Genomic DNA, 27,538 nt, shown 5'->3' on the forward strand with positions numbered 1-27,538 from the left:
AGCTCTTACCTTTCCTAGGTTTGCCAGTAAATCTTGTGGTACTCCATATTTCAGAGGTCGATACAATTTGTACTTGAGTACTACACTCAAGTACACATTTGAGGTGCTTGCAGTTTACATAAGTATTCCTGTACTACTTTATTTTTCACCTCAACTACATTTTAGAAGCCAATATTTTTTATATTTTGGTTCATTTATTTGACAATATCAATTTCTAGTTACTTTGCAGGTGTAGGTTATTAATATAAAAAATAAAAATAACATCATGATGTATTGTTATTATTACTTAAACTAGTAGTTGCAGCCTAAATGTTTACAGTATTATGTATTAATACATCAATAATTATAATCCTGTGATATATGAATTATTCTGAAATGGGCCATCCTGTTTGATGAGCACTTCTACTATGCTAAAACTTCATTTTGAATGGAGGACTTTGTTATTGTAACAGCCAGAGTATCACAGAGTGCGACTGTTCTTGACATCAGAGTACTTCTTTCACAACTGCATTTGTATGCAAGCCAATAGATCTGCCAAAGAATAATAAAAATAATAACATATCTTATTATTATTGTGTCATAGTTAGTCTTGATGTTGTACAAGACTGCTTCGACGGTCACTTAGATTTTAATAAATATTATTCAATTCCTTTGGAGCTGATCATGACACTGACTATTGATTGGTTTCTTACCTTCTATTGCACTCCTCTTCAATCCCCAGATAACAACATCTGAATGAAACTGACCTCCTTACAAATAAACAAATCAGTCTAAGATGTTAAGCAACCAGCAACATTATACTCCATTATACTGATTCACAACACATAACCTATTTTATTGTACGGGGAATCAAATTGCAAACTACAAAAGTTATTTTAACATACCATGTATTTCACAATGTATTAATGAAATGGCAATACAGCACACAAATACATCTAAAATATGTAATACTTTCAGCACACAAAAGGCTTTCAGACATTTCCTGTATTGTAAAGAGAAATGTGCTGACATGAATAAAAAGGCAAACAATCATAATGACTCTTTGCATGCCGAGTTCAAAATAAACATTTGCATACAGTTTACAACAATTATAATTCTCACAAACTTAAATACGTATAAATATTGTTTGATACAAAAGATACAAAATAACTGAATATCAGGAATATCAAGACTTTGCATTTTGAAAAGCTTCAGAGTCACACAGTGTTTACGTCTGAAATGTTAATCTGATGAATGAGATCCTCTCAACAGCTTGTTAATTCCCTCCATTGTCACTCTTGTTTGACTTGCAGCGCTGTGATATGAGAGGTGTTTCACCCACCAACAGTTACTGCTGTTAAAGGATCACAAATTACTGTAATAAAGGGCTTAACAAGTCAGGCATCTGAAACAATATCCCATTATCTGACACCTATTGTGATTGCCTGGATTGGAGTAAATGCATCCAAATGCAAGCGCATGGCATTTGGTGAAGCAGAATCAGAGTGCAACGTTTCTGTCCCTGAGTGGATTCAAGACCTGCGGGGCTCAAGTCCGTGAGAAAGCTGAGTGAGCGTCCTTTGATTGTCGATCACCTTGAGCTGACGTACGTAAGTCCGAACTTCTGGGTGGTTCTTGCTGGCCAGAGGTGAACCTGGGCCTGATTAAATTGGAAAGAGTAACAATTAAAAACATTTTAAAATTTATTTTGAAATTAAATAATTAATGAAATTTCCTCAAAGATTAACAGGGCACTGAAGTATATTTTAAACACATTATTTGTAATCAATCCAGTTGATATTTCCTCCCAATTTCCATCACTCTGAAATAAACCTTTGGGATGCACACTCACTGAATGGTTGGCTCCGACAGTATCTCACTATTTTCAACGTGTTAGCAATCATCCGCTGAAAGACAAAAAGCTATAATCAGCAACAGGTATTAGCAATTAACTGAATAGCTAAAAACAAGATTTACACACATTTTAGAAAATAAAGTGCTCTTTTAGGGCCTCACCATTTTCTCAAAATTTACCAAATAGTCAATCAACGTCTTGTTGCCCTCATGAGTGAATGTTATATCTATAAAAGAAGAATAGTTTAAATGGTTAAAGCTGTTGAAGAAGATATTCAACAACATTGTATACAAATTCTGTTCCATTGAAAATAAATGGTCATCAAAACAACGACTCTGACCTTTGATCAGCAGCGGCATGAAGGGAATGATGGGAGGTTCCAGCTTGGCAACAGTCAGTCGGTACGCCCGGTGGTTCCTGGACGGGTCCTGTGGAAACAATCATACTGTTCTGAGATCTGCCGTCCCCGTGTTAAACAGATCCATCACACTGCAGCCCGAGGATGATGCTTCTGAACCCGACGGTGCAAGAAATGCTGGACAGACAACTCAACGATGGAGACGCTTTGAAGTACAAAATGTGTTGCTTCAACTTACCATCAAGTTTTCAAATTCCCCATAAAACCTCTTGAATTTGCTGGGAAGTTTCTGTGAAAACAGATGTCACCGAAAGTTAACTTGCAAGTATGATAAGAATAATTTTGCAACAGCCAGGTACCCACCTCCCAGGTCTGACTCAATCTGCACACAGCTGGGTTGCTTAGTCCCATAATGATAGCAAAGAAGGCGTTCAGGTTCCTGTACTCCTTGCAGCTTTGTCAGATAACATGGAAAGGTATCCGTTAGAGTAGTGAATAAACAAAAATGCAAGCCGAGTCAAAGAAAAGCAGAATAAACACAGTCCACTTACTGAGAAGCAATCTTTAGGAACTTCTTGAGAAGCTGCACCCTCTTGCTGAACTGAGAACACAGACACATCTCTGTGATCACCCAGAACTGAATTTCATTAAACCTCCTCAGGAACAGGTCCAGGTTCACGGTGGTTTTCTTGAAGTTTTGCCTCCCCAATGTGTGGTAGATGAGCTCAAGCTGTTGGACACCAACAAAAAACAGTTATTGTGAACAAAATAGTGGATCAGCTGAAATAATTAAAACAAATTAACTTTAATTATTGCTGGAACATTAAAGCAGGTATACTAGGAATGAATCAGGTCTGCTCATGTCACCAGGTCTCATATCAGTCGTACCTCATGTACACAGTGAAAAAGCTCCCAGTCATAGGAAGTCATGTGGTATGCCACATCTTTGGAGCTCATCAACTCAAAACTGGCCAACAGCCCTGTAGAGGAACCCTCCTGCTCGGGTAAAGGGGTCTAGAGAACAAGAAAAATAGTTATGTTATATTTGATAATCTTCTACTGTTTCAGGAATATTTGTTTTGCAACTTTTTTTGAATGCAGCTAAGATCAACAGAGGGACAGGTCTTCTTAAAGGGTACCTGTAGTGAAAGCGAATATGTAGCCAGATCAAAAGATAATGTGTTTCTAAAGGTTATTCATGCACTGACGGTCCAGTATTCAATAACAATACGTAGTTTAGGCTGTTCAAAGTCCTCAACTCCGACATGCGACATTGCACTGGAGCTTGAATATGTCGCGGGTGGTGTGACGTCACATCGTTGATAGATCGACAGCCAGCCACAGCGGATGTGTTCAGATACCAATATAAACAACGTCGAGCGCTCGCAAACAAATGCTGAGAGATTGATAATATGGACGATGAAAGATTGTCTGATTCAGCAACTGGATACTTGTTTGAACCTTTAAAAGCAGACTATCCCCATTTAGTGAATTGTGACAGCGATGATAGCGATGATTCTGATGAAGTTGATGCGAAGGACCGCCGGTCCAGATGCTTCACCGTGCGGACCGTGCACGCAAGTCGGCGGACGTTTGGTGCAGTTGTGGGAAATGTGTGCCACAAAAAACAGACAGAGAGTGCATTTGTTGTAAAGAGCACGAACTTATGTCCGATGATATAGTGTCATTAGACCTCATCTGCTTCACACAAAAGCGTGAGCTTGAGAGCTACATCGCGCATAAGCCAGCGCTGGAGATGTCTTTCATTGATGCAATGTTCGGCCGACATGTTCGGGGGCCTGCACCCGAGGGAGAACTGTCAAATCGGTAAGTTTGCCAGTTGTTTCATGTAGGCTAATTTGCAATCACCAGAGTTGGTGTGATTATTACTAATATTCTGAATATATTCACCTTTATTCTCCCATAAGCGAGAGGCCTAACATTTGCCTGCATACTATCGCCCATGATTAAGATGATCCTTTAGCATAGACTAAGAAGCCCATACTTTATATAGCGGTCTCAGTAGGCCGCGCACCATGGAGGCCGCGGTATATCGAATAAGGCCGCGTCTGCTGCCCGTGTATCGTGGCATTCACAGTATCTCCATTGATTTTGACCATATAGATTGTGTAATTCTTCGCTACGAATGTTTCACGATAGAGGGAAAGACATTATATTTGGTACACCTTTATAGCTCAGTTTGTTTGTTATAGGCTATCCGCTGTTTTGTCACAAAGTGGCTCCGGATTGGCTGAATTCCTTTCAACGACTCAACGTCATAGTTAGCTTTGACATGAGTAAATAACTAGCAAAATGGCTGCGCCCTGAAGCGTTCACGGACTCGGAATGTTGACAAAGAAATGTAAATCCTCGGGCTATGCGTGACTTGTTGACAATAGCGGCGGGGTAAATATGATTTATTTGATGCGCCGAATGGATGTAGCACGTTGTTGTTTTGCACTACAGGTACCCTTTAATATACATGAATATACATTAAAATGTTTCAAAAAGAAACAAGATGATTGCTTACACTGAGTTAAAAGCTAGCTGGATTCTAAAAGCATGGTTTATTTAGAGCTACAGATTACATAGATTATTAGTTCTGCATAGGGTTTCAGTCAGCCCTCTTTCATATGATGAGAATGTGCTGTGTAACGAGAGATTAACCCACCAAAGAATCCAACTGATCCCTCCGGCAGGCAAACAGCCGTCCATTAATGCTGAGAGTGGAGAACACTGAAACATCATTGGGCTTAAAGATGACTTTCTCTGTAGAACAAACAACAAAACACAAAAGGGTTTGAAACCATTTTAATTTGTGATTGTATGGAACTTGTTGCATACTGTTAGTTAATGTGGTGGTTCTCAAACTGTGGGGCGCCGAGGTATTGCAGGTGGGGCGCGGGGGGCAGTGCGGAGAACTCCACATATTACAAAAGTACGTGGAAATGTTTACGTTACGGCGTTAACAAGTTACGCTTGCGCATGCGTCACAGATGGTACCCAGACCATGGCGGGGAAAAGGAGTGCAGGCACTGATCAAGAGTGTCTCTCCAATGTGCAATGACACACTGTGTCATACACAAAGAAGCGCTCTATGATGGAATCAGAGTGGTCCATTTCATAAAAACAAGGTCCCTGAAAGCACCACTGTTTTCACTCTGACGAGCCGGGAGCCTTCAGCTGCTTCACATGAAGCTCGGTGGCTTTCACGAGGAAACGTGTTGTCGCGAGTCTTTGAGCTCAGAGAATAAATCCGTCATATGATGACATATATCATACAGGACAGTAGGCCTACAATTGAAATTGTACACATATTATCCATCCAGATATTCTGCGAAGAGGAGGTGGACTCTGTTTATCATTTATTTTATCTTTAATATACTTTTTGGAGTCAAATGTATTCATGAAAGTATAATTATCAATTTGCAGGCAAGTTTGCTGATGAATAATCTCTGATGAAATTGGCCTATCTTAGTGACATATTTGAAAAGTTGAATAAATTCAATCTTCATCTTCAAGGCAGAGAGCATCACCTTCCTCAGCTTCAGACCACTGAAGCTGAGATGTGGGTCAGGAGGTCACAGGTTTCACTTATTGTTATTATCTTGAAAAGATATCCAGTGCTAAACATGTTAATTGCAGCCACAATAAGGTATTTGCCAAATATGAGGGTTTTTTTTGCACAACTTTATTTGCATTGTTCTCACAAAGTGATTATGTGATGGAGCAATCTGGTTTAAATTAAACCATAACATTGGGTTCAACCATTCATGTGACTTTGGTGATGCCCGAATTTCATAGCACCATCATAATGTCAATATTTCTAGTGTCCATATGTTCAATAATTCGCAAAACACACCATTAGCCTTAGGTTTGTGTTGAGGGCTAATCACCAAATGTTAGCATGCTAACACACTAAACTAAGATGATGAACATGTAAACATTATACCTGCTCCACACATCGGCTTAACAACAACTTGTTAGTGTTGAGCTGTTAGCATTTAGCTCAAAGTGCAGCCTCACAGAGCCGCGAGTTTTTCTCTAGAAACGTAGTCAAATATCTTTGTCTGGAACAAAGTGGAGATAGTTGTGAAGTCTTAGACTTTCACACTGAGAGATGTTGGTGGTGTTGGACAATATGTAATACAAGTGCTCTCTCATGCTACATTTTATATGAATGCAAGAACTTTTTTTTAAAATTCTTGCTAAGCTTAGCCTAAGTTCATTGGTTAGAGATATAACATATGAGCTGTATGATAATGAGCTAATAAGAGAGCAGCTACCGTTCTGCATCTGTTTACTTAACCCTTGTGTTGCCTTCGGGTCATTTTGACCGATTCAATATTTAACCCTCCTGTCGCCTTCGGGTCAATTTGACCCGATTCAATGTTTAATGTCGGTGTTCTTTCGGGAGTCAACAAACAAACATAAAGTACCTCACACTTAAACTTGGAAAACAATATTAATTCTAATAATTTTCTGGAGATTTTAATAGCTGGGGTCATATTGACCTCAAGGGTAAAATATGTTAGTAAATATAAAGGTAACAGGAGGGTGAAACATTGAATCGGGTCAAATTGACCCGAAGGCAACACAAGGGTTAAGATAAGATATTACTTTATTCATCCCCAGGAGGAAATTTAGTGAAGCAGCAGCAACACAATAGCCTACAATGAAATATAATAGCAGGCCTTCAAGAAGGAGAATGCGAGGTTAAGTGCGGACAAGTAAGAGCTGCATTAGAGTTTTCTCGCAGAGACAATAGAATACCACAACAATAAGTAACAGACACGAACCAACAGCCTCGTGCTGAATGTCATGACACAAACTGAGGCAAAGCTGCTGTAAAGGCCATTCTTTAGCACCTACTGTCGTAGCCATCACAATCTGGAAAAGGCAGATAATGTTTCACTAAATCAACTGGGCATTCATTAGTGTGTCACCCTGCTTGGGCTGTCCCTTGTGTCACCGTTACACATTTGATTAACATGTAGCTGCCACCGCTCTCACCTCCTGCCGAACTGAGGTTGACCAGGAGCAGGTCCTCCGCTGACCCCAGCTTGTCGGCCACAGCACCGATGACCTCCCTGACAGAGGCGGCCACAGAGACACGAATCGTTGTGTAGGTGTGGTCGCAGCAGTAGACTTTGAGCAGAACTGGAGGCGTGAATCAGAGAAAATATGCGACTGTCAGCAAGAAGGAAAGAAGGAGCGGTAAAGCAGGGCTGGAAAGATGGAAGCAGTCAGATTAGAGCAATAGTTCCAAAGCTTGCTATGTACAATTTCTCTAATCTTTGCTTTTCTTGTGAAATCAGGCTAGATTTATCAAAGTGAAGCAATGCAAATTGCTTTATTTTAAGAGGTTAGGATTCTGAAATTGATTAAGCATAAATGCAACAAGATGTATGTGCAGGAAAAAGAGGCAAATACAAATAACTAATTTAATTTTACTCAGAAATAAGATCCTCATTAACATGTTAAGCAGGTAAATGGAAGGTATCAAACAAACAGGTGTAAGCGTTTATAACTAAGACCTGAGAAGGTTAACACATTGCTGAATAAAAGTTTCAAATAGTGGATATAACGTAACAGTGACTGGCAGCAGAGTGTATCAACAGTGTTCTGATATGATCCTCTTTAGTCTGGGACACATGTTGCATTATACATTGAGCGAAGCATGTGGAGCCTCATCCTTTACTCACTTTCATCATTACTCTTGATGGGCTGGCGTTTCTGGAGCTTCTCATCTCCCATACTAAACTGCCGCAGGAGGACTTTGTGCTGTAAAGTTGAGCAGGTTCAGTAATCATGACATTTTTGCACATTAACTTTAACTACAAAAAGAACAGTCAGTGCCTTACCTTTTTCTGTGAGACTCTGGCGTCTTCAGTGCTAGAACATTAAACAATAAGCAACTTTTAAGTTACCGTTTTGCATGTTTGTCCATCTACCAATAAAACCTGCCCATAGCTTTTTAATTATGTGCACAAACAGTCGGATCATGATGGGTACAAAAGGATGAATGCACATGGCCAGCTTCAGGATTAAGATTCATCCATTCACTTACTTTGGCTTTATACTTCTCTCTAGTTCTGTGAGTTGGTCCCTGAGGGCCGGAACTTCTTTTGCATCATGAGATACTGCCATGAGAAACTCCTGCAAAAGACAACAAGAATAAAAAGAAGCATTTAGTAAACAAAAACATATTAATTCTGAGTAGCTTCTGGAGTTATATCATAGACACAAATCAAATAACAAACATGTGAATGCAGGCAATATTTATCCCCTGGCCAAGTATATACCATGAGGACAAGTATAAACCATGTTGTAAACATTTATTAAGACTCATACATCTGTTTTATAACATGGTCACTAAGGGAGAATGCTCTTCTCTGATTGGTTGGCAGGTGTCCATTGATGGCTCGACCCCTCTGATGCAGGCATTTGCTTGCCTTTTGGGCATAATTTCCGACTTCACCTCCCTAAATGCATATGTAGGTACTATTTACATGACTGTTATTGCAAGGTTGTTTTGTTTTTAGTTTTTTGTATCTTCTACAACAACATACACTGTCATAGAATAACAGAATCAAATAAAAACACTGACTTTGCATTGAATATTAAATCAGATTATTATTATTGTGAGCAAGCTGCACTTAGAGCAGTAGTTATAACAGTAGTTATAACAGTGGTTATCACGTTAAATCTATATATATGCTGACCTCTAGGAAGGCCCCAGAGACTTCCTCCTCCTGCAGGTGATCTCCATGTACAGCAGCCCACTGCATCACCAGGCGGATCACCCTGCGCTTGTTAATCAGTGTGTAGTCCAGCTTTTCCTGTTCAGAGCCCTGCAGAGCCTGGGCATGGTAGGTGCACAGCAGTTAAAGATCAAGACAGGGTAAGTAGAGTAGGTTTTTTTTCGGTCAGTTCACATTTAACGACATTAGGTAGCACCGTGCTGAAAGGATATTGGGCCATCAACAACGGACACAGTTGACTGTTTGGGATGAAGACGCAGTGCGTGAGCACAAAGTCCTCTAAGGCCGAGTCTGTTGCAACAAAAAAAGAAGGTTATGTCAGACACCTGTGTGACAGCAGATCAAAGGGCCTCCAGAGCCACCACAACTTGATCCTACATGGCGCTGTCTTTGTCACATCTGCAGGCAAATGAAGACCATATGCATCCACACTAGCGAGAGTAATTAAATCAGCTCTGACGAGTCGCTAATTATAGATGACAACTAACAGGTTAGTGCAGAGCAGCAGGCAGAGGACAGAGGAGATACACAAGGCAGAGAGACTATACAGCAGAAAGGAAAACCCTTCACAGTAAATAATAATCATACTGGTCGGTTGGATTCGATGGCTCTAATCTGACGTGCTGAAAGTTGCATTCGGAGTAGTACCTGACTCTGTGAATTGAGAATCCAATCGCATCATTTCGAGGAGGTGCTCCAATATCTTCTCCGGGGTCCCCGACATTACCTTGTATCTGGAGCAACACAGGATAAAACATACCCTTTACCAATCAATAAACACTGGCTCTAAATGATCTGTGGCACCGCCGTGGCCCTCGACTGATTTGTTTTACTTGAACGCGTGTCTGTGATTGCTTCATTCGATAACAATCCTGTTAACAATCACAGGGTTCTTGGCCCTGGTTGAAGATTAAGGGCGGTCTGCGCTTAGAGCTGTCAGAGAAGCCACAATAAAAATGTAGGGGCATCTTGTCAGTGAAGGAGAATCAACGCAATCCAGCCTCAGTTGTTTTCATTATCAAAAGAGGGAGCTACACAAGACATGTTGTGTTTTCCTCATAGTCTTGACACTCTCATGTGTGAGGAGCCGAGTTGATTAGAGGGCAACCACAAACAAGTAATTGTGACTTGCCAGGCCTTCTTTTTCCCCAAGGAGTGAGGGCCATCATTACCATTAATGTGTCCCTCTATATTACAGCCACAGTGGTGCAGTGACAGATGCTTCTATGACTCGTGTTGGCTGCAGTTCACAGGATTGCTCTGTGCCTGTGCTTCAGACCAGGAAGCCTTTTCATCTGCTGTCTCACTGACTGATAGAGTCAGTATTCACAAGGTACTTTCAATGTTTTTAAGGATAAAGATTTAAAAGATGAATGTCTTCAGCAGAAACAAATGGGCTTGAAGAAACAGACAGTATGCCAGAAATGATTGAGAGAAAGTGTTTTTGTATTGATAGTAATAATCTCGAAGATTTGTATTAAATACATGTCTGTTAAGTCACTATCTATTGCAAATGAGCTAATGGACTGGTGGTTAAACTGGTTTGAGTTTCCCATCCCTCTGCAGAGTTTGGTCCAGCAGAGAGGGGAGGCGGAGCTAACGCAACAGACTCGCTCCTCAACACACGAACACACCTGCAATAACAGCTTATTGCCAATAGTGCTGTAACAAAGAGAATAAAAGAGAAACAAGATATTCAAATTGTAACTTCGAGTGAGATTTGTTGAAAGAAAAAAAAATGATAGGTAACCCCACCTTACATCAAGTCATATGTAACTTTTACATTACATCAGACTGCAAAGATATCTCAAAATGACCCGATTGACTCAATATAAAAAAGGGAGGATGTGTTCATCGACAACATTTTGAAAAAGCACATCTTACCATCGTCTGAACTCGTAACAAAGTGTAACATATTGTAATGATAGTCAACTGCAGTTTGCAATGTCCTGCTGTCTGACTATATATAATCTATAAAAAATCTAACCGGTGCACTGGATTGTGGGTAAATTTACTTGTAATGGGAGGACGAGGCTCCGTGGCTGGAGGTTTGACAGCTGCTGTGACTCTTCTCTAACACCAGAACATCCTGGCCGTGCTCCTTCAGACGCACCGTGTTGGCCTCCACATCCTTCACACAAATACATACACACACAGCACATACACATACGTTATGCATTTCAATACACTGAGTGGGCAAGAAGCTGTTGGAGCTGACAGTTAAATAACTATAACAATGTTACAACAACACACTAGAAGGTTGTGTGAATGTAATTCTATCTGCGCTTATTTCTGTTTTCGTGAATGAGAGGTGTGCCTTCCAACACGAGCGTCATAAACCGAACACAATGTTGACACCATCACCTCAACATTACAGAGAGGTCCGACTCCTCTCTGCTCTCTGCACCCGAGCCAGCCGTCATGTTCCCTGCTGCAGAGAAAGTGCCATGACACTTGGCTTTGGTCACCGAGCAGTGGATTAGTCGGCATGTTCGGCATACAGTCGGCACACAGAGTTCATGACAACGCAATAAAGTCTCAACACAGCCTAGACTCTGGTGTGGTGATAGTTACCTCGTAAGAAATGTGAATGTATTTTAAGTAGAAATGAACATTACTTTGTTTAAACTATTTTTTATTTACCCAAGACACTGAGTTACTTCTCAGTGTTGTATTACATATTTGAGCCCTGATGAGATAGAAGGTTAACCCCCTGAACAAGGAGCGGCCTGTCGGGGGGTCGGTCTTTACAAACTCATTCTGTGTTGTTCAAGTTTCCAAAGATAACTAATTGGTCACCTTACATTTTGAGGAATGCCGTTTAAAACAAGACACGTGGAATATTTCTATTTGGAGGAATGGTGCAACCATTAAAATAAGGAGTCTTGGTTTTAAATATTTCCGTCAGTGTAAACATCATATTAGCTTCAATGAAGAGCCAACACAGAACAGGAATGTGATTTTTAACCTGTTGCTACTTCAGGGGAAACTGTAGTTATGGGTCTTTTGCTGAGTGGTAAGCAGAGAGTTTTAACATATTCAATCCATTTAAATGGATATATCTTTACACAGTTAATTGTTACTAGATTTGTACTTTCTTTACATTACAAACCTGCTGGAGCTTCACATTCATTCACATCCAGGTGCAGACTCTAAAATCTCCGATGCTCTTTTTCAGCCAGAACAGTAAATGATCTCCCTCTCTCTCTGACAGAAGTATTACACACAAGTTTTCATCCACAGCTAATGAACCCCAACGCTGCCTTTTATCTCGAGCTTGAAGTAACACAAGTCATTACCCACATAATTAACATGTAGATGACTAATGGGTGTAGAGGGCTGGAGAACTATCTCAAAGGATACATGAAATAAATGTTATGGCTGCAATACTGAGGTTTTGCCAACAGAGGGCAGTATAACTATTTTAAATATTACTGTTAAAGCATCGAAAGAAACTCACCCTCAAAATCCTATTGAAGTCTTCCTTGTCAACTGTCAGGAAGTGGCAGTGATCCTCTCTAAGGACGATTGATGCAGCGCGGGGGGCGTCATTGACAAGAGCGAGCTTTCCGAAGTCGTCTCCCTCATGTAGAGTGCAAACAACACCCTGCGACACACACCGTATCGACCAATGAATTAATGCCGAGAGCAACATATTCATTTTATAGATTTTAGAAATAATATCTCATCTAGAGAAATACCTACTTTTCCATAGATAACAACATTGACTGAGCCCTTCAAAATAATGTACCATGATGTGCCCTCCTCACCCTGATTGAACACTGAGAGAGAAAAGAAACAAAGAACAGCTTTGGTAGTCTGATATTCCCTAATCTGGGATTTGTTGGATTTATTCTGACTCATTTAAATTAAATTGTTCGCTATCAGGTTTTTGTAAAAGATCATTACCGTCATATTACTTATTTCACCGCATTACTTACACACTGTTCCTGACTTGGCATGAGACTCAAAGACCAGCACTCCTGCCAATTCTCTCCTTACCTGCAGAGAAGACAGATGTTAGCTCAGGAGGATCAATATGAAAAGAAATGAAGTTTACTAATGAAACATGGAGCAACCAGAAAGAGTACAACCATGCAAAGTGTTTTTCTCCTGCTCATTAACATTTTATGTGAGTTTCTAGCAGTTCCCACCCAATTTGGAGTGAAACCCAGCAGCAATGCAAATTAATGATTTTACTTGCGGAACAGCAATCAACATATGTGATGATGAGTACTGAAATGACTACATACAGTAAGTACAGGAAGGTGTGCAGTTTGCATGCTTGCATCATGTCCTTCCTCTGCTCTTGAATGTAACACAAGTGTGAGAAGTTGAACAGATAACGCTTTGTTCTGTGTCTCTGTTTCTTCTCTGTGTCTCCTCTGTCTCCTTGATTGTTTCATTCCCTGCACATGCCCTCAGTTACTCATGTCTCCTTGATTGTTTCATTTCCTTCACCTGCCCTCAGCCACTCCTGTCTCCTTGATTGTTTCATTCCCTTCACCTGCCCTCAGCCACTCGTTTCCTTGATTGTTTCCTTCCCTTCACCTGCCCTCAGCCAGTCCTGTCTCATTGATTGTTTCATTCCCTTCACCTGCCCTCAGCCACTCCTGTCTCCTTGATTGTTTCGTTCCCTGCACCTGCCCTCAGCCACTCTCGTCTCGTTAGTGTCTCATGCCGTACACCTGTTTCCCCCCCTATATATTGTGCCAGTCTTTCCCTTGTCTCCTGCTGTATTGTTGTCTGTAGTTCTGTTCTCCTTGTGCCTTGTGTTTTTTTGTGCCAAGCTCTCTAGCGTTACTCGTGTGTATTCCTGACCTCTGATTCTCTGCCTGCTTTCTTTTGGACTTGTTTGCTTTTTGGAACCTTTTGTCTCAGTAAAGACAGTTTTTTGTTATTCACATTGAGTCCGGTCCTGTTTCTCTGAGCCTCACCCCGTGACAGAACAAGTGTTTCACTGCCACAAGAGACAGAAGCAATCTTAATGTCTGCACAGTGACAACATGACTCATCTTGCCACATAAGACCAATCACTCACAGTGGTGGACAGGTGAGACAGGGCCTTTATATGGAGCAGCTCTTCATAGATGATCTCTAAATCATCTGCTGTTCTTTCAGACGGACTGCAAAACAGGAAGTATGTAAAGAAAAGCACAACACCAAAACACCAATCCAATCTGTTTTAAATTGCTTCAGAGAACACAGTTTTATAGTCGTACTGTTTCCTCAGAATCATCCGCATGTGGGCGTCAGGTCCAATCTGCGAGAGGAGGAGCAAGGTGTCCTGCAGCTCCTCTTGGCTCTCCTTCCTCTCCTCCTCGCCCAGTAAAGGAGCATCCTCCTGCTCGTCATCCAGGAAGCGGTAGAAATGGTACTTGTCCTGGAAGCTCAGCTCCTGGTCCACTGCGTCACAACAACACAGACAGCAGGGCTCAAATTAATTTAATAATCACTGTTTTTTGCTGCAGACTCACACCTCACCCAGAGTCTCACCGTGGTTGAGAACACCTTCTTCCAGCAGCACCTGCCACATGCCCACAGCCTGAATACGAGAGTGGATGCATGCGCTCTGCTGTATTTGCCAGTCAACCAACTCTGTCCCCACGCAACACTGCCTATAGAACAGACAGAAAAGGTCCATATATGTTCTTATGCAATGCTGAGCAGTATACGGTGTGTCTGTTTTTATTATTTGAACTGTCCTGTTCTTGTTTATTTTTTTTTTTTTCTGTTGTTTGACTAAACTGTGGGTGTTGCCAAAAAGGAACCTGTATGTTTAACTCAGAAAGTTAAAGGTACAACAAGTAACTTTAATTTTGTGTTGATTTTGGCACTCCCTGTGGACAAAAGCTAGAGTGTTTTCATAAATATTAAAGAATTAAGATGCCGTCTAACCTGTAGGTCTTCAAATGGTACTTCCTGTCTCTGATCATGTGAGGCGCCCTGGAGAGGATGGCGTTACGGAGAATCTTCCCCGCCCGCAGTATCTTTTCAGAAGGGACCTGCACAGTCAAACTCAAGTTAAATCGAAGCACATTAGAGTCCTACTGACTACCTGCCACACAAACAGGCAATGACCAGTCCCTACATACGGAAGGATGATTGTGTTTACAACCTGAGAAATGCATTTAAGGTGGGATTTGGCTGGACTTTCAATGAATGACTTCTGCAAAAAAACAACAACAACAAAAAAAAGGAAAAAGGAAACAAAATATATGAAGAATTGAAATAAAACACATCATGCAAAACAATACAACTAGGGTTCAGCATCACATAAATTGGGTGAAATTAAAGGTTTGTTGTTGGAAACACCAATGCAGTAATTGCCAATCAAATACATCACAGAAACAACAGCATGTCTGACATGTCGAGTGCTTTTCCTCTCATGACGACGGGCCACAGGAAGTCTTCCTCTCTGCCACCGTATGACTCACAGTTGACATTAGCTGTCAAATGTAATTGAACTTGTGTCTTTCTATATTGTTTCTCAGTTAAAATAATAGTCTGTTATCAGAATCTTGTCTGCTGCATTCAATTGCTTAACTGGGACACAGATAATGTCAGTTACTGTATGGGAATGTGTTGTGTTCCCCACTGGGGCCATAGGGCGGGCTGTGGGGCTTTGACATTTAAAGTGCATTCTGCATGCTTCAGAGAGCAGCTCAACTCGTGCATTTGTGTGAAGGCTTTTAAGTTCATTATTTATTTACAAGTAATATCTGTCCACAAAGAAGCTGGGCTTTCGTAAGCATTATTCATATACAGCATATTGAAGTAAATCAAAGCAGTTTATTTGTTACATAAAAGGAATACAAGCTTTTGCTTTTTTTTTTTTTTACATAACAGTACAACTCTATGGCCGTGTTGTGACTGAACTATATGGAGGACTGAAGCAAAGGGCGTCATACATCTGCTGCAGTGCTACGCTATCAATGCAGGAAATGACAACAGGGGAAAGGTGGGACAGGAACTGCAGATGGAGACAAAAACTCCAGTCATCTTGTTTCTATTATATACAACTTTAAACAAACTTCACATTCCGCGCTGCTTTCCATCCCCTCTCGGAGAGCCAAGTAACGGTTAAGGATGCTGTTATGTCAGGAAAAAGAGAAGCAGAGAACGAGGGATAGTCTCCGAGCTGTTCTCGTAGAGTAACACAGACAGGAACAAGGCCAATGAACCAGCATTGTCCCACCCTTTCATTCACTCTGTCTCCATCTCCGTCTCTGTCTCTCTCTCTCTTTCATAACTTGTGGTAGCAATACATCAGATAAATAATTCATGTGTCAGAAAAAATACCTTATTCTGATGTTTGGAGACAGAAACAATGGAGTTGTTACTGATGTTCTCTTTGTCCGGCATTCCTGAAAAAATCAGAGCGCATATTTACAAGAAGAGCAACATAATATTTAAATAAACATATCTAGTATGACTTTGAAACAATTAAATAGATGCAACATATCATAATTAACTTGAAATGTTCTGGTTTAAATGAACTTGATATTTCTGGTTTAAATATCAAGCCAGCTCATCCTATTTTATTTTGTTCCACTTTTAATCAAACAAACACATATGACATTTCTGTCACCATTATAAAACATAAAATAGACCCATAACAGTGGCGAATGAAATCTAATTTGTATCTCCATTCAATGACTGTCTTACTCCATTTTCAATTATTGATCTGGCATTATAAATAATTTAGTCTTCTATGTGCGCTTACCTGTGGGAGACAATTGACATTTCCGAACAAATCTATAGTGAAAATTATTTCTACTTGACGTTTCCCTTTTGAATAAACAAGCTGACTGTACAAGCTGACTTTACTTGGGCAGCAACATTCTGTAAAAACAATCAAATCAATGAGCAAATGAGACAGTTTTGCACATAGTTTATGGGGGAGGGGTATTTCTCAGTGTTTGGAGCTTTAAGCTTGTACAGTTCCCCTCCAGGACAAAGAGCATAATCAGTCAGAGCTGCTCGGTCACAACTGTATCTGCAGGGGGAAACTCAGCTATTCTTAGACATGCTTCTTAGAATGCTGTAAAACTAAATCAGATAAAGAATAAAACAATCCCCAGAAGGTGGAACATAGTGTAATATTATGTGTTATAATACGTGAAGATGAAATCCAGCATTCTGATTGGTTGAGAGTGAGTCACGAGGTGTACTATATTCAGCCATAATGTCATACAACTGTTTACATTTATCTAAGCATTCCATATCAATGCGCAATAACAATAACAGTAGATTGTTTGCGTTAGTTGTCAGTTCAAGCTTGAAAGTTACCAACATGTTTCATGTGAACTTATTTTGGGGGGAATGACTTTTGATTTTGATTTGATTTCTATGGCATTGTGCGCAATGGAAAGGGAGACCACGAGGGATCAGCAGTTAAGTCTGAACGTTGAGTTGGTGTTTGATGAAGCGTGTTCACGTCTGTATCGTCAATAATGTCCTGTTCAAGGGTTTGTTGACACCCTTGAAGCGGACATTATTGACGATACAGTACTGCCTCTTGTACCTTATTGCTTAAATATTGTGCATCTGGCTCCTGATGAATGTAAGTCTCATATTCTCTTTAAGCTTTGTTTTTGCTGAGGGAACTATCTGGCTCCACTTTGTTCACCAACTAGTGACTAATTATATCTGTGTGCTACTGAAGGTACACTACCGTTCAAAAGATGGGGTCACTTAGAAATGTCTTTATTTTTCAAAGAAAAGCACTGTTTTTTCAATAAAGATAACATTAATCAAAAATACACACTATACATTGTTAATGTGGTAAATGACTATTCTAGGTGGAAACGTCTGGTTTCTAATGAAATATCTCCATAGGTGTATAGAGGCCCATCAACTACCACTCCAGTGTTCTAATGGTACATTGTGTTTGCTAATCGCCTTAGAAGACTAATGGATGATTAGAAAACCCTTGTGCAATTATGCTAGCACAGCTGAAAACAGTTATGCTGGTGATATAAGCGATACAACTGGCCTTCCTTTGAGCTTGAAGTTTGAAGAACAAAATTAATACTTCAAATATTAATCATTATTTCTAACCTTGTCAATGTCTTGACAATATTTTCTATTCAATTTTCAATTCATTTGATAAATAAAAGTGAGTTTTCATGGAAGACACGAAATTGTCTGGATGACCCCAAACTTTTGAACGGTAGTGTATATGTTCACATTATTACCTTCGCATTGAAAATGCCGGAAGGTTATGTTTTGATCGCCGTGTATTTATTTATTTATTTATTTGTATGCGTGTTATTCGCAAAACTCAAAAAGTATTGAACCGAATCGCATGAAATTTGGTGGGATGATTGTTTATTATCCGGGGACCAGTTGATTAGATTTTGGGATCGATCGGGTCAAAGGTCAAAGGTCATGAACAGGTCAAAATCTTTCGCAGAACTCAAAAAGTATTGAACCGAATCGCATGAAATTTGGTGGGATGATTGTTTATTATCCGGGGACCAGTTGATTAGATTTTGTGATCGATCGGGTCAAAGGTCATGAACAGGTCAAAATCTTTCGCAGAACTCAAAAAGTATTGAACCGAATCGCATGAAATTTGGTGGGATGATTGTTTATTATCCGGGGACCAGTTGATTAGATTTTGGGATCGATCGGGTCAAAGGTCAAGGTCAAAGGTCATGAACAGGTCAAAATGTTCTTGAATCGCATGCAATTTGGTGGGATGATTGGTTATTATCCGGGGACCATTTGATTAGATTTTGGGATCAATCGGGTCAAATGTCAAGGTCAAGGTCATGGAAAGGTCAAACTATTTTTTTACCATAGCACGATACATTTTTGTCCAATTGGCATGCAACTAATGCCAAAATGTTCATAATTCAATGCCCAATCTTGTGATATGCGAAGGTATGCACTCTACCGAGTGCCCATTCTAGTTTACTTTAAAATACTGATAACTAATACTGAGAAACAAAGAGGTAACTCAGCTTAACACTGCAATAATACAAGAGCAGAAACGTAAACACTGCGAGTGACAGACCCAGCTGTTCGCTGGTGCGTGGCTCCGCAAAAAGCAGCGCCTTCACAGAACAGCAGCCCCTCCCTTCCCCACTTAGCTGCGCGCGCCGTTTTTCACCCTGCACGCACCCAGAGCGAGACAATAACCGAGCAGAGAGCAGGACAGAGCAAGAACAGTGACGGAAGAATTCCTTTTGAAGATAACTATTAATTAGTAGAGTGTGCGACCATCTTTTACTTTTTTAAATGTTGTTTTAAATAAATGCATTAAATCGCATGAAATTTGGTGGGATGATTGTTTATTATCCGGGGACCAGTTGATTAGATTTTGGGATTGATCGGGTCAAAGGTCAAAGGTCATGAACAGGTCAAAATCTTTCGCAGAACTCAGAAAGCATTGAACCGAATCGCATGAAATTTGGTGGGATGATTGTTTATTATCCGGGGACCAGTTGACTAGATTTTGGGAACGATCGGGTCAAAGGTCAAGGTCATGAACAGGTCAAAATGTTCTTGAATCGCATGAAATTTGGTGGGATGATTGGTTATTATCCGGGGACCATTTGATTAGATTTTGGGATCAATCGGGTCAAAGGTCAAGGTCATGGAAAGGTCAAACTCTTTTTTTTATTACCATAGCACGATAAATTTTTGTCCAATTGGCATGCAACTAATGCCAAAATGTTCATAATTCAATGCCCAATCTTGTGATATGCGAAGGTATGCGCTCTACCGAGTGCCCATTCTAGTTATTTAATACAGTATTATTGTAAATATATTGTCTATAGCCCCTTCAAACGTCATCTTTGTACACACTCTTGGACTGCATTTATATTTATAAGCTGCGGGTCTGAACATATTCTGTGCCGGTTTATTGTTTTGTTTTTCTAGAAATTATCCACAGATGTCCATCATTTTATTTGTGATGCTGCCAAAACTGTCCAAGTGATATCAGGGAACTCTTTCAAGTATCATACCAATTCATTCACTTCATCACATGGGAGCGATCAATCCAATAGCAAATATAAATTACAGATATACAATTTAATTTGTTGGGAAAAGATCAGATTCAGTTTGAGTATGTCAGAGTTGAGAGGGAAGTTTTTTGTTTTATTGAACATTAATGGCAAGATTAGTGTGCTTTAAAAGCTGCTCAGGCATAGAGTGGTACTGAATGCATGACTGAATGAAAAAAATGCTGACTTTTAAAGCACCATGTGCTGTAGAAGCACAGCGTTGTAACTAAAGATATGTTTAATTCATTCACCACTACAGGAACAGAACCACTACGCTGCTGTGGATGTCGTGTACAAGGAAGTGCATCAGCCTCCAGCTGCTTGTTGCTTGTGTGGTTTCTGTCCTGGTGTATTCATGCAAAGAGTAAATACTGTAAATCTCCTCAGTATTGGACTGTATACTGCAAAGATGCCCAGAGCCCGGCGCTTACAGTGTTGCTCCACAGCACGAAACAGATGAAGCAGACCACTTTGAAAAGTAGCCCACGAGGCTGCAGTCGTCAATCAAATCCTCTTTGATTTGAACATAAACCAGGAAAACATTTTCTTTAAAATGATCCATCATTTACGAACCCTTTCAAGAGTTACGTTACAACATACAGTAAACAAGCTGCCAGGAAGACGACAAATTTCCTGATTTTTCTCACTGCTGTTTGTCATTTTTATGGTACATGACTGTGTGCTCTGTTTGAGGAAAGTGAAGTAAGTATTGAGTTAACTTGCAACAGAAACACATAAATAAAAAATATAAGCCTTTATCACATTGCAATAGGATGAAGGAGGTACATATTGAAGTTAGGCATACAAACGTAATAGTGCATATTGTACAAAATAAGATCATATATTATACAAGTAAGATTGTCAGATCTCATTATACAAACAAAATGAGAGTTACTTCTGGGAACAGTACATAGTAAAGTTACATTTACTGGAAACCGGTTTCTTCATCTTGAAAGATACCATCTGCATTCAAATTTTAAAATGCATTTCATTTACTTTATAATTTCATCATTACAATTGAGTTTTTTCTTCTTCTTATCTGTAACCTGTGTAACTAATATGAAAGTAAACCAAATGCACTGCTCTACCTGTTTCTGATGCACCAACTGCAACATTTGAACATTTGGAAGAGTCTGCGCTGTAATATTTTAATGTCTTTATGAAGATCCCAATCAAATTGAAATAAAAGTTCATAAAATGCTTTCCAATCTCCCACAGCCTGCACTGTGTGAACTTTAATAGAACAGCTAACTCACATTGTAACACATGTATGAATAAAATGTGTGATTGCTGAGCCTCAACCACTCAACAACCACTCAACAACAGTCTACTTACTGTCACCGCTACAACCACTTTCCATCACACCGTATGGTGGGGCGAGCAGTCCAGCCATGCACTGATGATATTTCTATGAAAATAAAGAAAATACAAGAACAAATCAGTCATATCGCTGACAATGTTATTTTTCTTCTATTTTACAAAAATATGGAAAACAGTGCCGGCAGCACACATTGTGTATTTGGTAAAGAAAACGTTGTCCTTATGTCTCATCAGTTTATCACCATGGACAATGGCGGAAGGTGGCGTGCTGTAACTCAACAGCTGACAGCTTGGGCTTCGGGGGGAAACAAATATGTTGTCATCAAAACCGCTCACACACAGCTCTAAAGAGCAAGATCACCATCAGTGAAGACATAATCAAAATCATAATCAAATCCTTAATGTTATGCAAGCTGAAACTTATACTTATTTACATGAAATCTGACCTTTAATCCATCCTCACCATTTAGGAACTGCTGTAAAGCACCAGGAGCAACTCGGGCTTCAGTAGGAGTCGGGGAAATAACCGCAAAGGGAACAGCAACTCAACCGCACTGAGCGCCAGCCGCCCAGAGATCGTCACACAGCCAACAGAGCATGACGATAAAAACTGTACATGCCTTGTACCATCACAGTGCCCTGCAGCATCAGATGTTATGTAATAAACATCATACCGCATGCATGCTCTCTTGTAAATGTGTTTTTTCGTGACACTGTTGTACAAAGAGGCCAATCCAACCGGAACCAATGAGTCAAAACAATATATAGCCTTAGATACTAGTATTAGTGGCCCTTTTGCAGATCATTTGTTTTTTTATCATTACCATACATTGGCTAACAATATGTCATGAAATATTTGAATTTTGCAAAACAGAGGTTGTTTAATTTTTATTATCTAATGAGGTTTTCTATTCTGCTCTGGGTGCTGTTTCTCTAACAGACGGTATTCAACCCTCCGTCTTTTAAAGAAACATTTTAAACACTTTTTTTTTTAAAGCATTCCCACTACATTTAGATAGATAGATAGATAGATAGATAGATAGATAGATAGATATATACTTTATTAATCCCCAAGGGGAAATTTGTCGAGTCAGTAGCAGCAACACACAAGAATAAAAAACAAAACACAAAATATAAGAAGGGTTAGGGTGATCTGGCAAGAGGTGAACTGTTGTAGAGCCTCATAGCCGTCGGCAGGAATGTTCTCCTGTATCTCTCCTTGTGGCAGCGGAGCGTGAGGAGACGTCTGGAGAAAGTACTCCTCTGTCCCTGTAGGAGGTGGTGGAGAGGGTGGTCCGGGTTGTCCAATATGGACACCAGTTTCTTCAACGACCTCCTCTCCACCACCTGTTCCAGGTGCTCCAGCTGGCAGCCGATGATGGAGCCAGCCTTCCTAACCAGTTTGTTAAGACGGCTGGTGTCACCGCTCGATGCTGCTCCCCCAGCAGACAATGGCAAAGTGCAGCACACTGGCGACAACCGACTGGTAGAATAACTCCAGCATCTTGCTGCACACGTTGAAGGATCGAAGCTTTCTCAGGAAAAAGAGACGACTCATCCCCTTCTTGTACACAGCGTTGATGTTGGCCTTCCAGTTCAGTCGGCTGTCGATGGAGACGCCCAGGTACTTGTACTCCTCCACCATGTCCACGTCCACTCCCAGGACACTCAGAGGTGTAGGAGCTACTAGTATCTACTCTTATAGATCATTGCTGCTTCTTAAAATGTTATGTTTAAACAATTTGTCAAGTAGACTGATGAAGATTAAAGATTAATTTGCGGCGAAAGAAAAACGTATTATGTGCCGAAGCAACAACGTTGTGAGTCGATCAAAAGCTGATTGAGGACCACTTAGTTCTATCTACCTCGCTATCATCTGGTCAAAGGAGACTGAACGAAAGCTAGAACCGCAGAGCCATTTGTTCCTGCATGTGTAATGCACTCTCAGAGGTCATGTTTTGAATTCAATTCTACCCCCTGAAGTCAGCTAATCACTTTAGCAACCCTTCAGGGGCACACAGCTTTCCACCTCAATTAAGAAGCAGTTTAGAATCGCTCAGTGACCTCAGTATCTGACCATGTATCGGACTGGCTGCTCATTAATACACTACAAGATACAGATTGTACACTCAGATTATTAAAATGTGCCTTTTGTGGGGGGGATGTTGTACACATGCATACAACAGATTTCAATATTCAAAGAGTCACCTCAACAAGTCTGTCTGTATATCTTTATTGGCAATTAAAGGATTTAGGATTATGGAGGAGTACTTAAATGGAGCATCACATGAACAAATGAACTCAACCCCACAGAGACAATAAAGCCGGGTTCCCTGAGGGGTTGAATCCAGTATGCAAGGTGGGGGTGTGGTTTCAGAGGATGCTTAGGACCTTTGTCAGGTGTGTAAAAAGCACTCAATTTCTATTCTCTTCATATTGATGTCTGACTCTATAACACACTGCATTTGATTATTTTACATTCTCCAGCTAAACATTTAGTTACAAACTTTCATTTTGGAGAAGCGTATTCTATTTAAGAGGAAATCATTAGACAATTCATCAGCAACTATTTCGATGATTGATTCATCATTTAGGTCATTCTTACTGGCTTTACTGGAAATAAGTTTTTCCCCAGACTCAGAGCTTTATGGATCAAATATTTCGTCAAAGAATTGGGAAAATAATCAGCAGATTTACAAATTAATCAGAATAATTATGAATTGCAAGTTTGCTCTCGTCTTTCAGTTCTTGTCTTTGTTGTTGGACTTCTGTGCTAGCCACAGATTGGCCATAACAAACACCATGTTCGACCATAGGGCGGTTCATATGGTACCAGAACCCAAAGCCAAAGTTCTTTGATCGACTTTGCAGTCATATCATCACACGAGCTGCGGTCGTTTGACTTGGACACTCGGGTGAGGAGAGGAACGGAGCTGTCATCTGGTCCGATGTCCGCTGCCGGACAGACCTGGTAAACCCATGAGCGTTGTGAAGGTGAACTGGGATCACCTGGCTGAGGACCCTGTCCGCGAGGTCCTCAACTCCCACTTTCGAAAGAATTTCTCTTGCATCCCGGGAGAGACTGGGGACATGGAATCCAAGTGGGCCATGTTCAAAGCCTCCATAGGAGCTGGCCCAGGGGTCTCTGGAAACAGCAGACAGGTAACAGTTGACCCAGAAGGGCTGCAGCTGTGGCAGGGCAAACGCCTGTGTCTCAGGCTGTGTTCAGTGAGTGAAGATAACTGAGACCTGGACTGGGGATATTGTCAAGCAGGAGAAAAAAACCTATTTTAAATACTCCTGAAAAAGACAAACACGTCTTCCATGGAGGAGGCATAGTTTGAAGACTTAGGGAAAGACGGCGGAGATTTTTGAGGTTGTCAAAAGTGGATGAGATTCACCCTGAGATGCGGAAGGCTCTGGACCTTGTTGGTCTGTCTTGGCTGACACGTCTCTTCAGTGTCGCCTGTGGAGTGGGGATCGGAGAGTGTGCTCCAATTATTGGGGTTTCTCACCACTCAGGGGCGTCCTCCTCCTGAACCTGCTGCCCCCGTGACCCGACCTTGGATAAGCGGAAGCTAATAGTTGGATGGACGGAATCATTTCACACACCAAGTGGATTTATACTGTAGATACTATAATTGTTCCCTAGAATGACAACGTTTCAAGTCACAGTAAAACCACCCCTGGCTGTGATCTGTGCAGCGATAACTCCCTGTAGTCTTTCACTGTACACATCAACATTTACCAACAAAGGGACAGTCAATAGTTATAAGGCACAAACAACTCCCATTGGACTCACAGACAGCTCTGAAAAAAACGTTCTTTTTGTATTAGCACTACAAATGTTTCTGACTGCACCCTGTGTAAAGCACGGATCAACCTCGAGGCGTGTTCAACTGTGTGAAATAATCTGTCACGACATCCAGACAGCAAGCACAATGGTGTCGTCACACAGGTTATAGCGTCAATCTGTGTATATAGAATAAACATAATAGAATAAACATAATAATCGGCCATAATCTCTTTCATCTCTCTTTCATTGATTTACTCTGAGCAACTGACAGGTGTTACAAGCACTTCCGTGATCATTTAACCCTAACCCTAACCCTATTTAATTTAATTTGTCATTCGTATTGTATTGTGTATTGTGTATGCATATATGTTGTATAGATACATATATATTTTATTTTATATTTTACTTTGTATACTTCTTGTATACATCTTTATCTTTCATCCCTGTTTTTTATATTTTATTTTTTATTCTTGTGTGTTTAGTTTATTGGTGCTGCTACTGTTACGACAAATTTCCCCTTGGGGATTAATAAAGTACATATCTATCTATCTATCTATCAAAAATAAGTCACATCCAGAACTTAGATACAACGGTGTCTTGGTGCGCGACTCTTGCACCTTCCGCCAAAAAAAGTTCCTCGTTTGTTTGTGAAAACATTCTTTGGCAATAAACCTGTTTCTGATTCTGATTCTGAGGTATTTGATCACTAAAGGCAGCTTAAAAATACCGTTTGAAGAATTTCAACCTCACATAAAATCCATCTCAATTAGTAAACTGACACATCGACATATGTCTTTATTAGAGTAGAGATAGCCTATTTTAGTTGAAGAACCAATAAACCGTTTTATTTTTTTAGCATCTCACATAGCTCAAAGAATAAGACTGAGAGTGACCCCAAATCACTTGGACATAAAAATAATATTTGTAAACATTCAGATGCTCAACAACTACAAAATTGTGCTGGATGTGATAAATTATTAGCAAGTGCACAAATAAGGCAAGCATGACAAATGTGCCAGCCAGACATGTGAATCAGAGCTGTGGCAAATTCAGAATAATTATAGTCAATAAAAGAATCACTGCATCATAATGAAATCAGCTAAATTATTTCATTATTGACCCAGAATCCGACAGTGTGTTGATTTAGTGGCTTCTAATATCTGACATTTCACGCCCACAATGTGAAGCTTGATGACGGGATGTTTCTTACTTGACTCCTTTTGGTTGACTTCTCTACTTTTAAGCATTAAGTTGGGTCACCCATCTTGGATTTTAAGGTCAGGGTTGGTATTGTTTGTCCAACTTTCTGGGTGAAACTTAAGAAGATCAAACAGTTTAAATAACTAATAGTTGATGTACTAGACTAATAATCCTGTAAATGTAAAGTATACAGACATCTCAGTGTCATTTGTGCTTATGATCCTGCATTCATCATCACACAGCGTTTAGCCAAACATGAAAATGAGGTTTGTGTCTCTCAATAACAGATGTGCCATTCGGTATTCCTCCTGTAAAGCTAGGTCAACTGTTTACACTAATATGCTCTCACACACTGACTCTCACCTAGTGAGTCCATATCTCTATCTGATGCATACTGTTGCTTTTTAAGAGTTCAGATATGAGTTTAGTCTTCTCTGTGACAGAATAACACATCAGTGAAGATATAAACCATCTCGGTGCTCCTCCTCTGTTGTTCATGCTTGACCACATTATTGCATTATGAGCATCAATGTGCATGAATGCACTGCTGTATTTCAAATAATTTACCCAATATTACATAACCCACATAGTGCAAACTATTATCAATGCAGTCACTGATTACTGTGAACTCTGACAGGCAGACTGTCAGAGTTCACAAAAAGTGTTTCCCTTTCTCTCTGCTATGTCTGATTTCCTCTCAAGCTAAAACAGAGTATAAATTAAAAATGTTCCTACTTTCGACAATTAGGTTGCAGATTCTGAATTTCCAGATAGTTCCGCAACACCAGCAAAAACCACACTGGAAAAATTCCTACCCAAGATTTCTTTCACTTTCCCCCTATATATTACAGTGCTTCTCATGAAACAAATGCATTGGATCGTTCAAAGGTTTGGCAAACATTACCTAAAGCTGCTACCAGCGTCCCATGCAGCCTATTATTGTTGTTACTGACTGGAAGGTCCTCCACACCTTCTTAATCCAGGTGTTAGCAAACACTCCAAGCATGTAAATCCAGTCCTTAAAGTCATGGGTCACATCCAGCGTGGTCCAGCGTGATCCAGCAGCTCCGTCACCGCAGCCTGGACGCCACTCTGAGCGCAGAGTGAGCAGAGTGTGTCCGACCAGCAGAGTGCCAGTCAGTCTATCTGAGCAGTAGTTGCTAGGTGATTACTCAAATCACTGAGCACACCAGAGAGCAGACAGTATCCTCTCTCTCTCTCTCTCTCTTTCTCTCTCTCTCTCGCCTT

At 40.4% G+C, this 27,538-nt stretch overlaps 1 protein-coding gene across 3 annotated transcripts in view; it reads right to left on the reverse strand.

Moving 5' to 3' along the window:
• Positions 1–814: 814 nt before the first annotated feature.
• Positions 815–27,538, reverse strand: part of rapgef4a (Rap guanine nucleotide exchange factor 4a) — a 46,107-nt gene continuing 19,383 nt past the window's right edge. The window contains exons 5-31 of one of the 3 annotated variants that reach the window (XM_056426486.1): positions 21,310–21,382; positions 16,259–16,323; positions 15,075–15,125; positions 14,855–14,961; positions 14,453–14,574; positions 14,179–14,362; positions 13,998–14,082; positions 12,898–12,958; positions 12,662–12,738; positions 12,417–12,563; positions 10,972–11,087; positions 9,605–9,690; positions 9,169–9,247; positions 8,918–9,068; positions 8,263–8,351; positions 8,057–8,087; positions 7,898–7,976; positions 7,206–7,352; positions 4,864–4,961; positions 3,081–3,206; positions 2,744–2,922; positions 2,556–2,646; positions 2,431–2,481; positions 2,175–2,262; positions 1,996–2,060; positions 1,832–1,886; positions 815–1,639 (exon numbers count right to left, since the gene is read on the reverse strand). In XM_056426486.1, coding sequence (XP_056282461.1) covers positions 1,512–1,639; positions 1,832–1,886; positions 1,996–2,060; positions 2,175–2,262; positions 2,431–2,481; positions 2,556–2,646; positions 2,744–2,922; positions 3,081–3,206; positions 4,864–4,961; positions 7,206–7,352; positions 7,898–7,976; positions 8,057–8,087; positions 8,263–8,351; positions 8,918–9,068; positions 9,169–9,247; positions 9,605–9,690; positions 10,972–11,087; positions 12,417–12,563; positions 12,662–12,738; positions 12,898–12,958; positions 13,998–14,082; positions 14,179–14,362; positions 14,453–14,574; positions 14,855–14,961; positions 15,075–15,125; positions 16,259–16,323; positions 21,310–21,382 — 2,631 coding nt within the window. In that variant the 3' untranslated portion in view covers positions 815–1,511. Of the gene's footprint in view, positions 1,640–1,831; positions 1,887–1,995; positions 2,061–2,174; positions 2,263–2,430; positions 2,482–2,555; positions 2,647–2,743; positions 2,923–3,080; positions 3,207–4,863; positions 4,962–7,205; positions 7,421–7,897; positions 7,977–8,056; positions 8,088–8,262; positions 8,352–8,917; positions 9,069–9,168; positions 9,248–9,604; positions 9,691–10,971; positions 11,088–12,416; positions 12,564–12,661; positions 12,739–12,897; positions 12,959–13,997; positions 14,083–14,178; positions 14,363–14,452; positions 14,575–14,854; positions 14,962–15,074; positions 15,126–16,258; positions 16,324–21,309; positions 21,383–27,538 lie in introns of those variants that run through there. The other 2 variants (XM_056426495.1, XM_056426503.1) reach the window with 2 other exon arrangements.

This window comes from Pseudoliparis swirei, chromosome 2, assembly GCF_029220125.1.
Source record: "Pseudoliparis swirei isolate HS2019 ecotype Mariana Trench chromosome 2, NWPU_hadal_v1, whole genome shotgun sequence".
Classification (NCBI taxonomy): domain Eukaryota; kingdom Metazoa; phylum Chordata; class Actinopteri; order Perciformes; family Liparidae; genus Pseudoliparis; species Pseudoliparis swirei.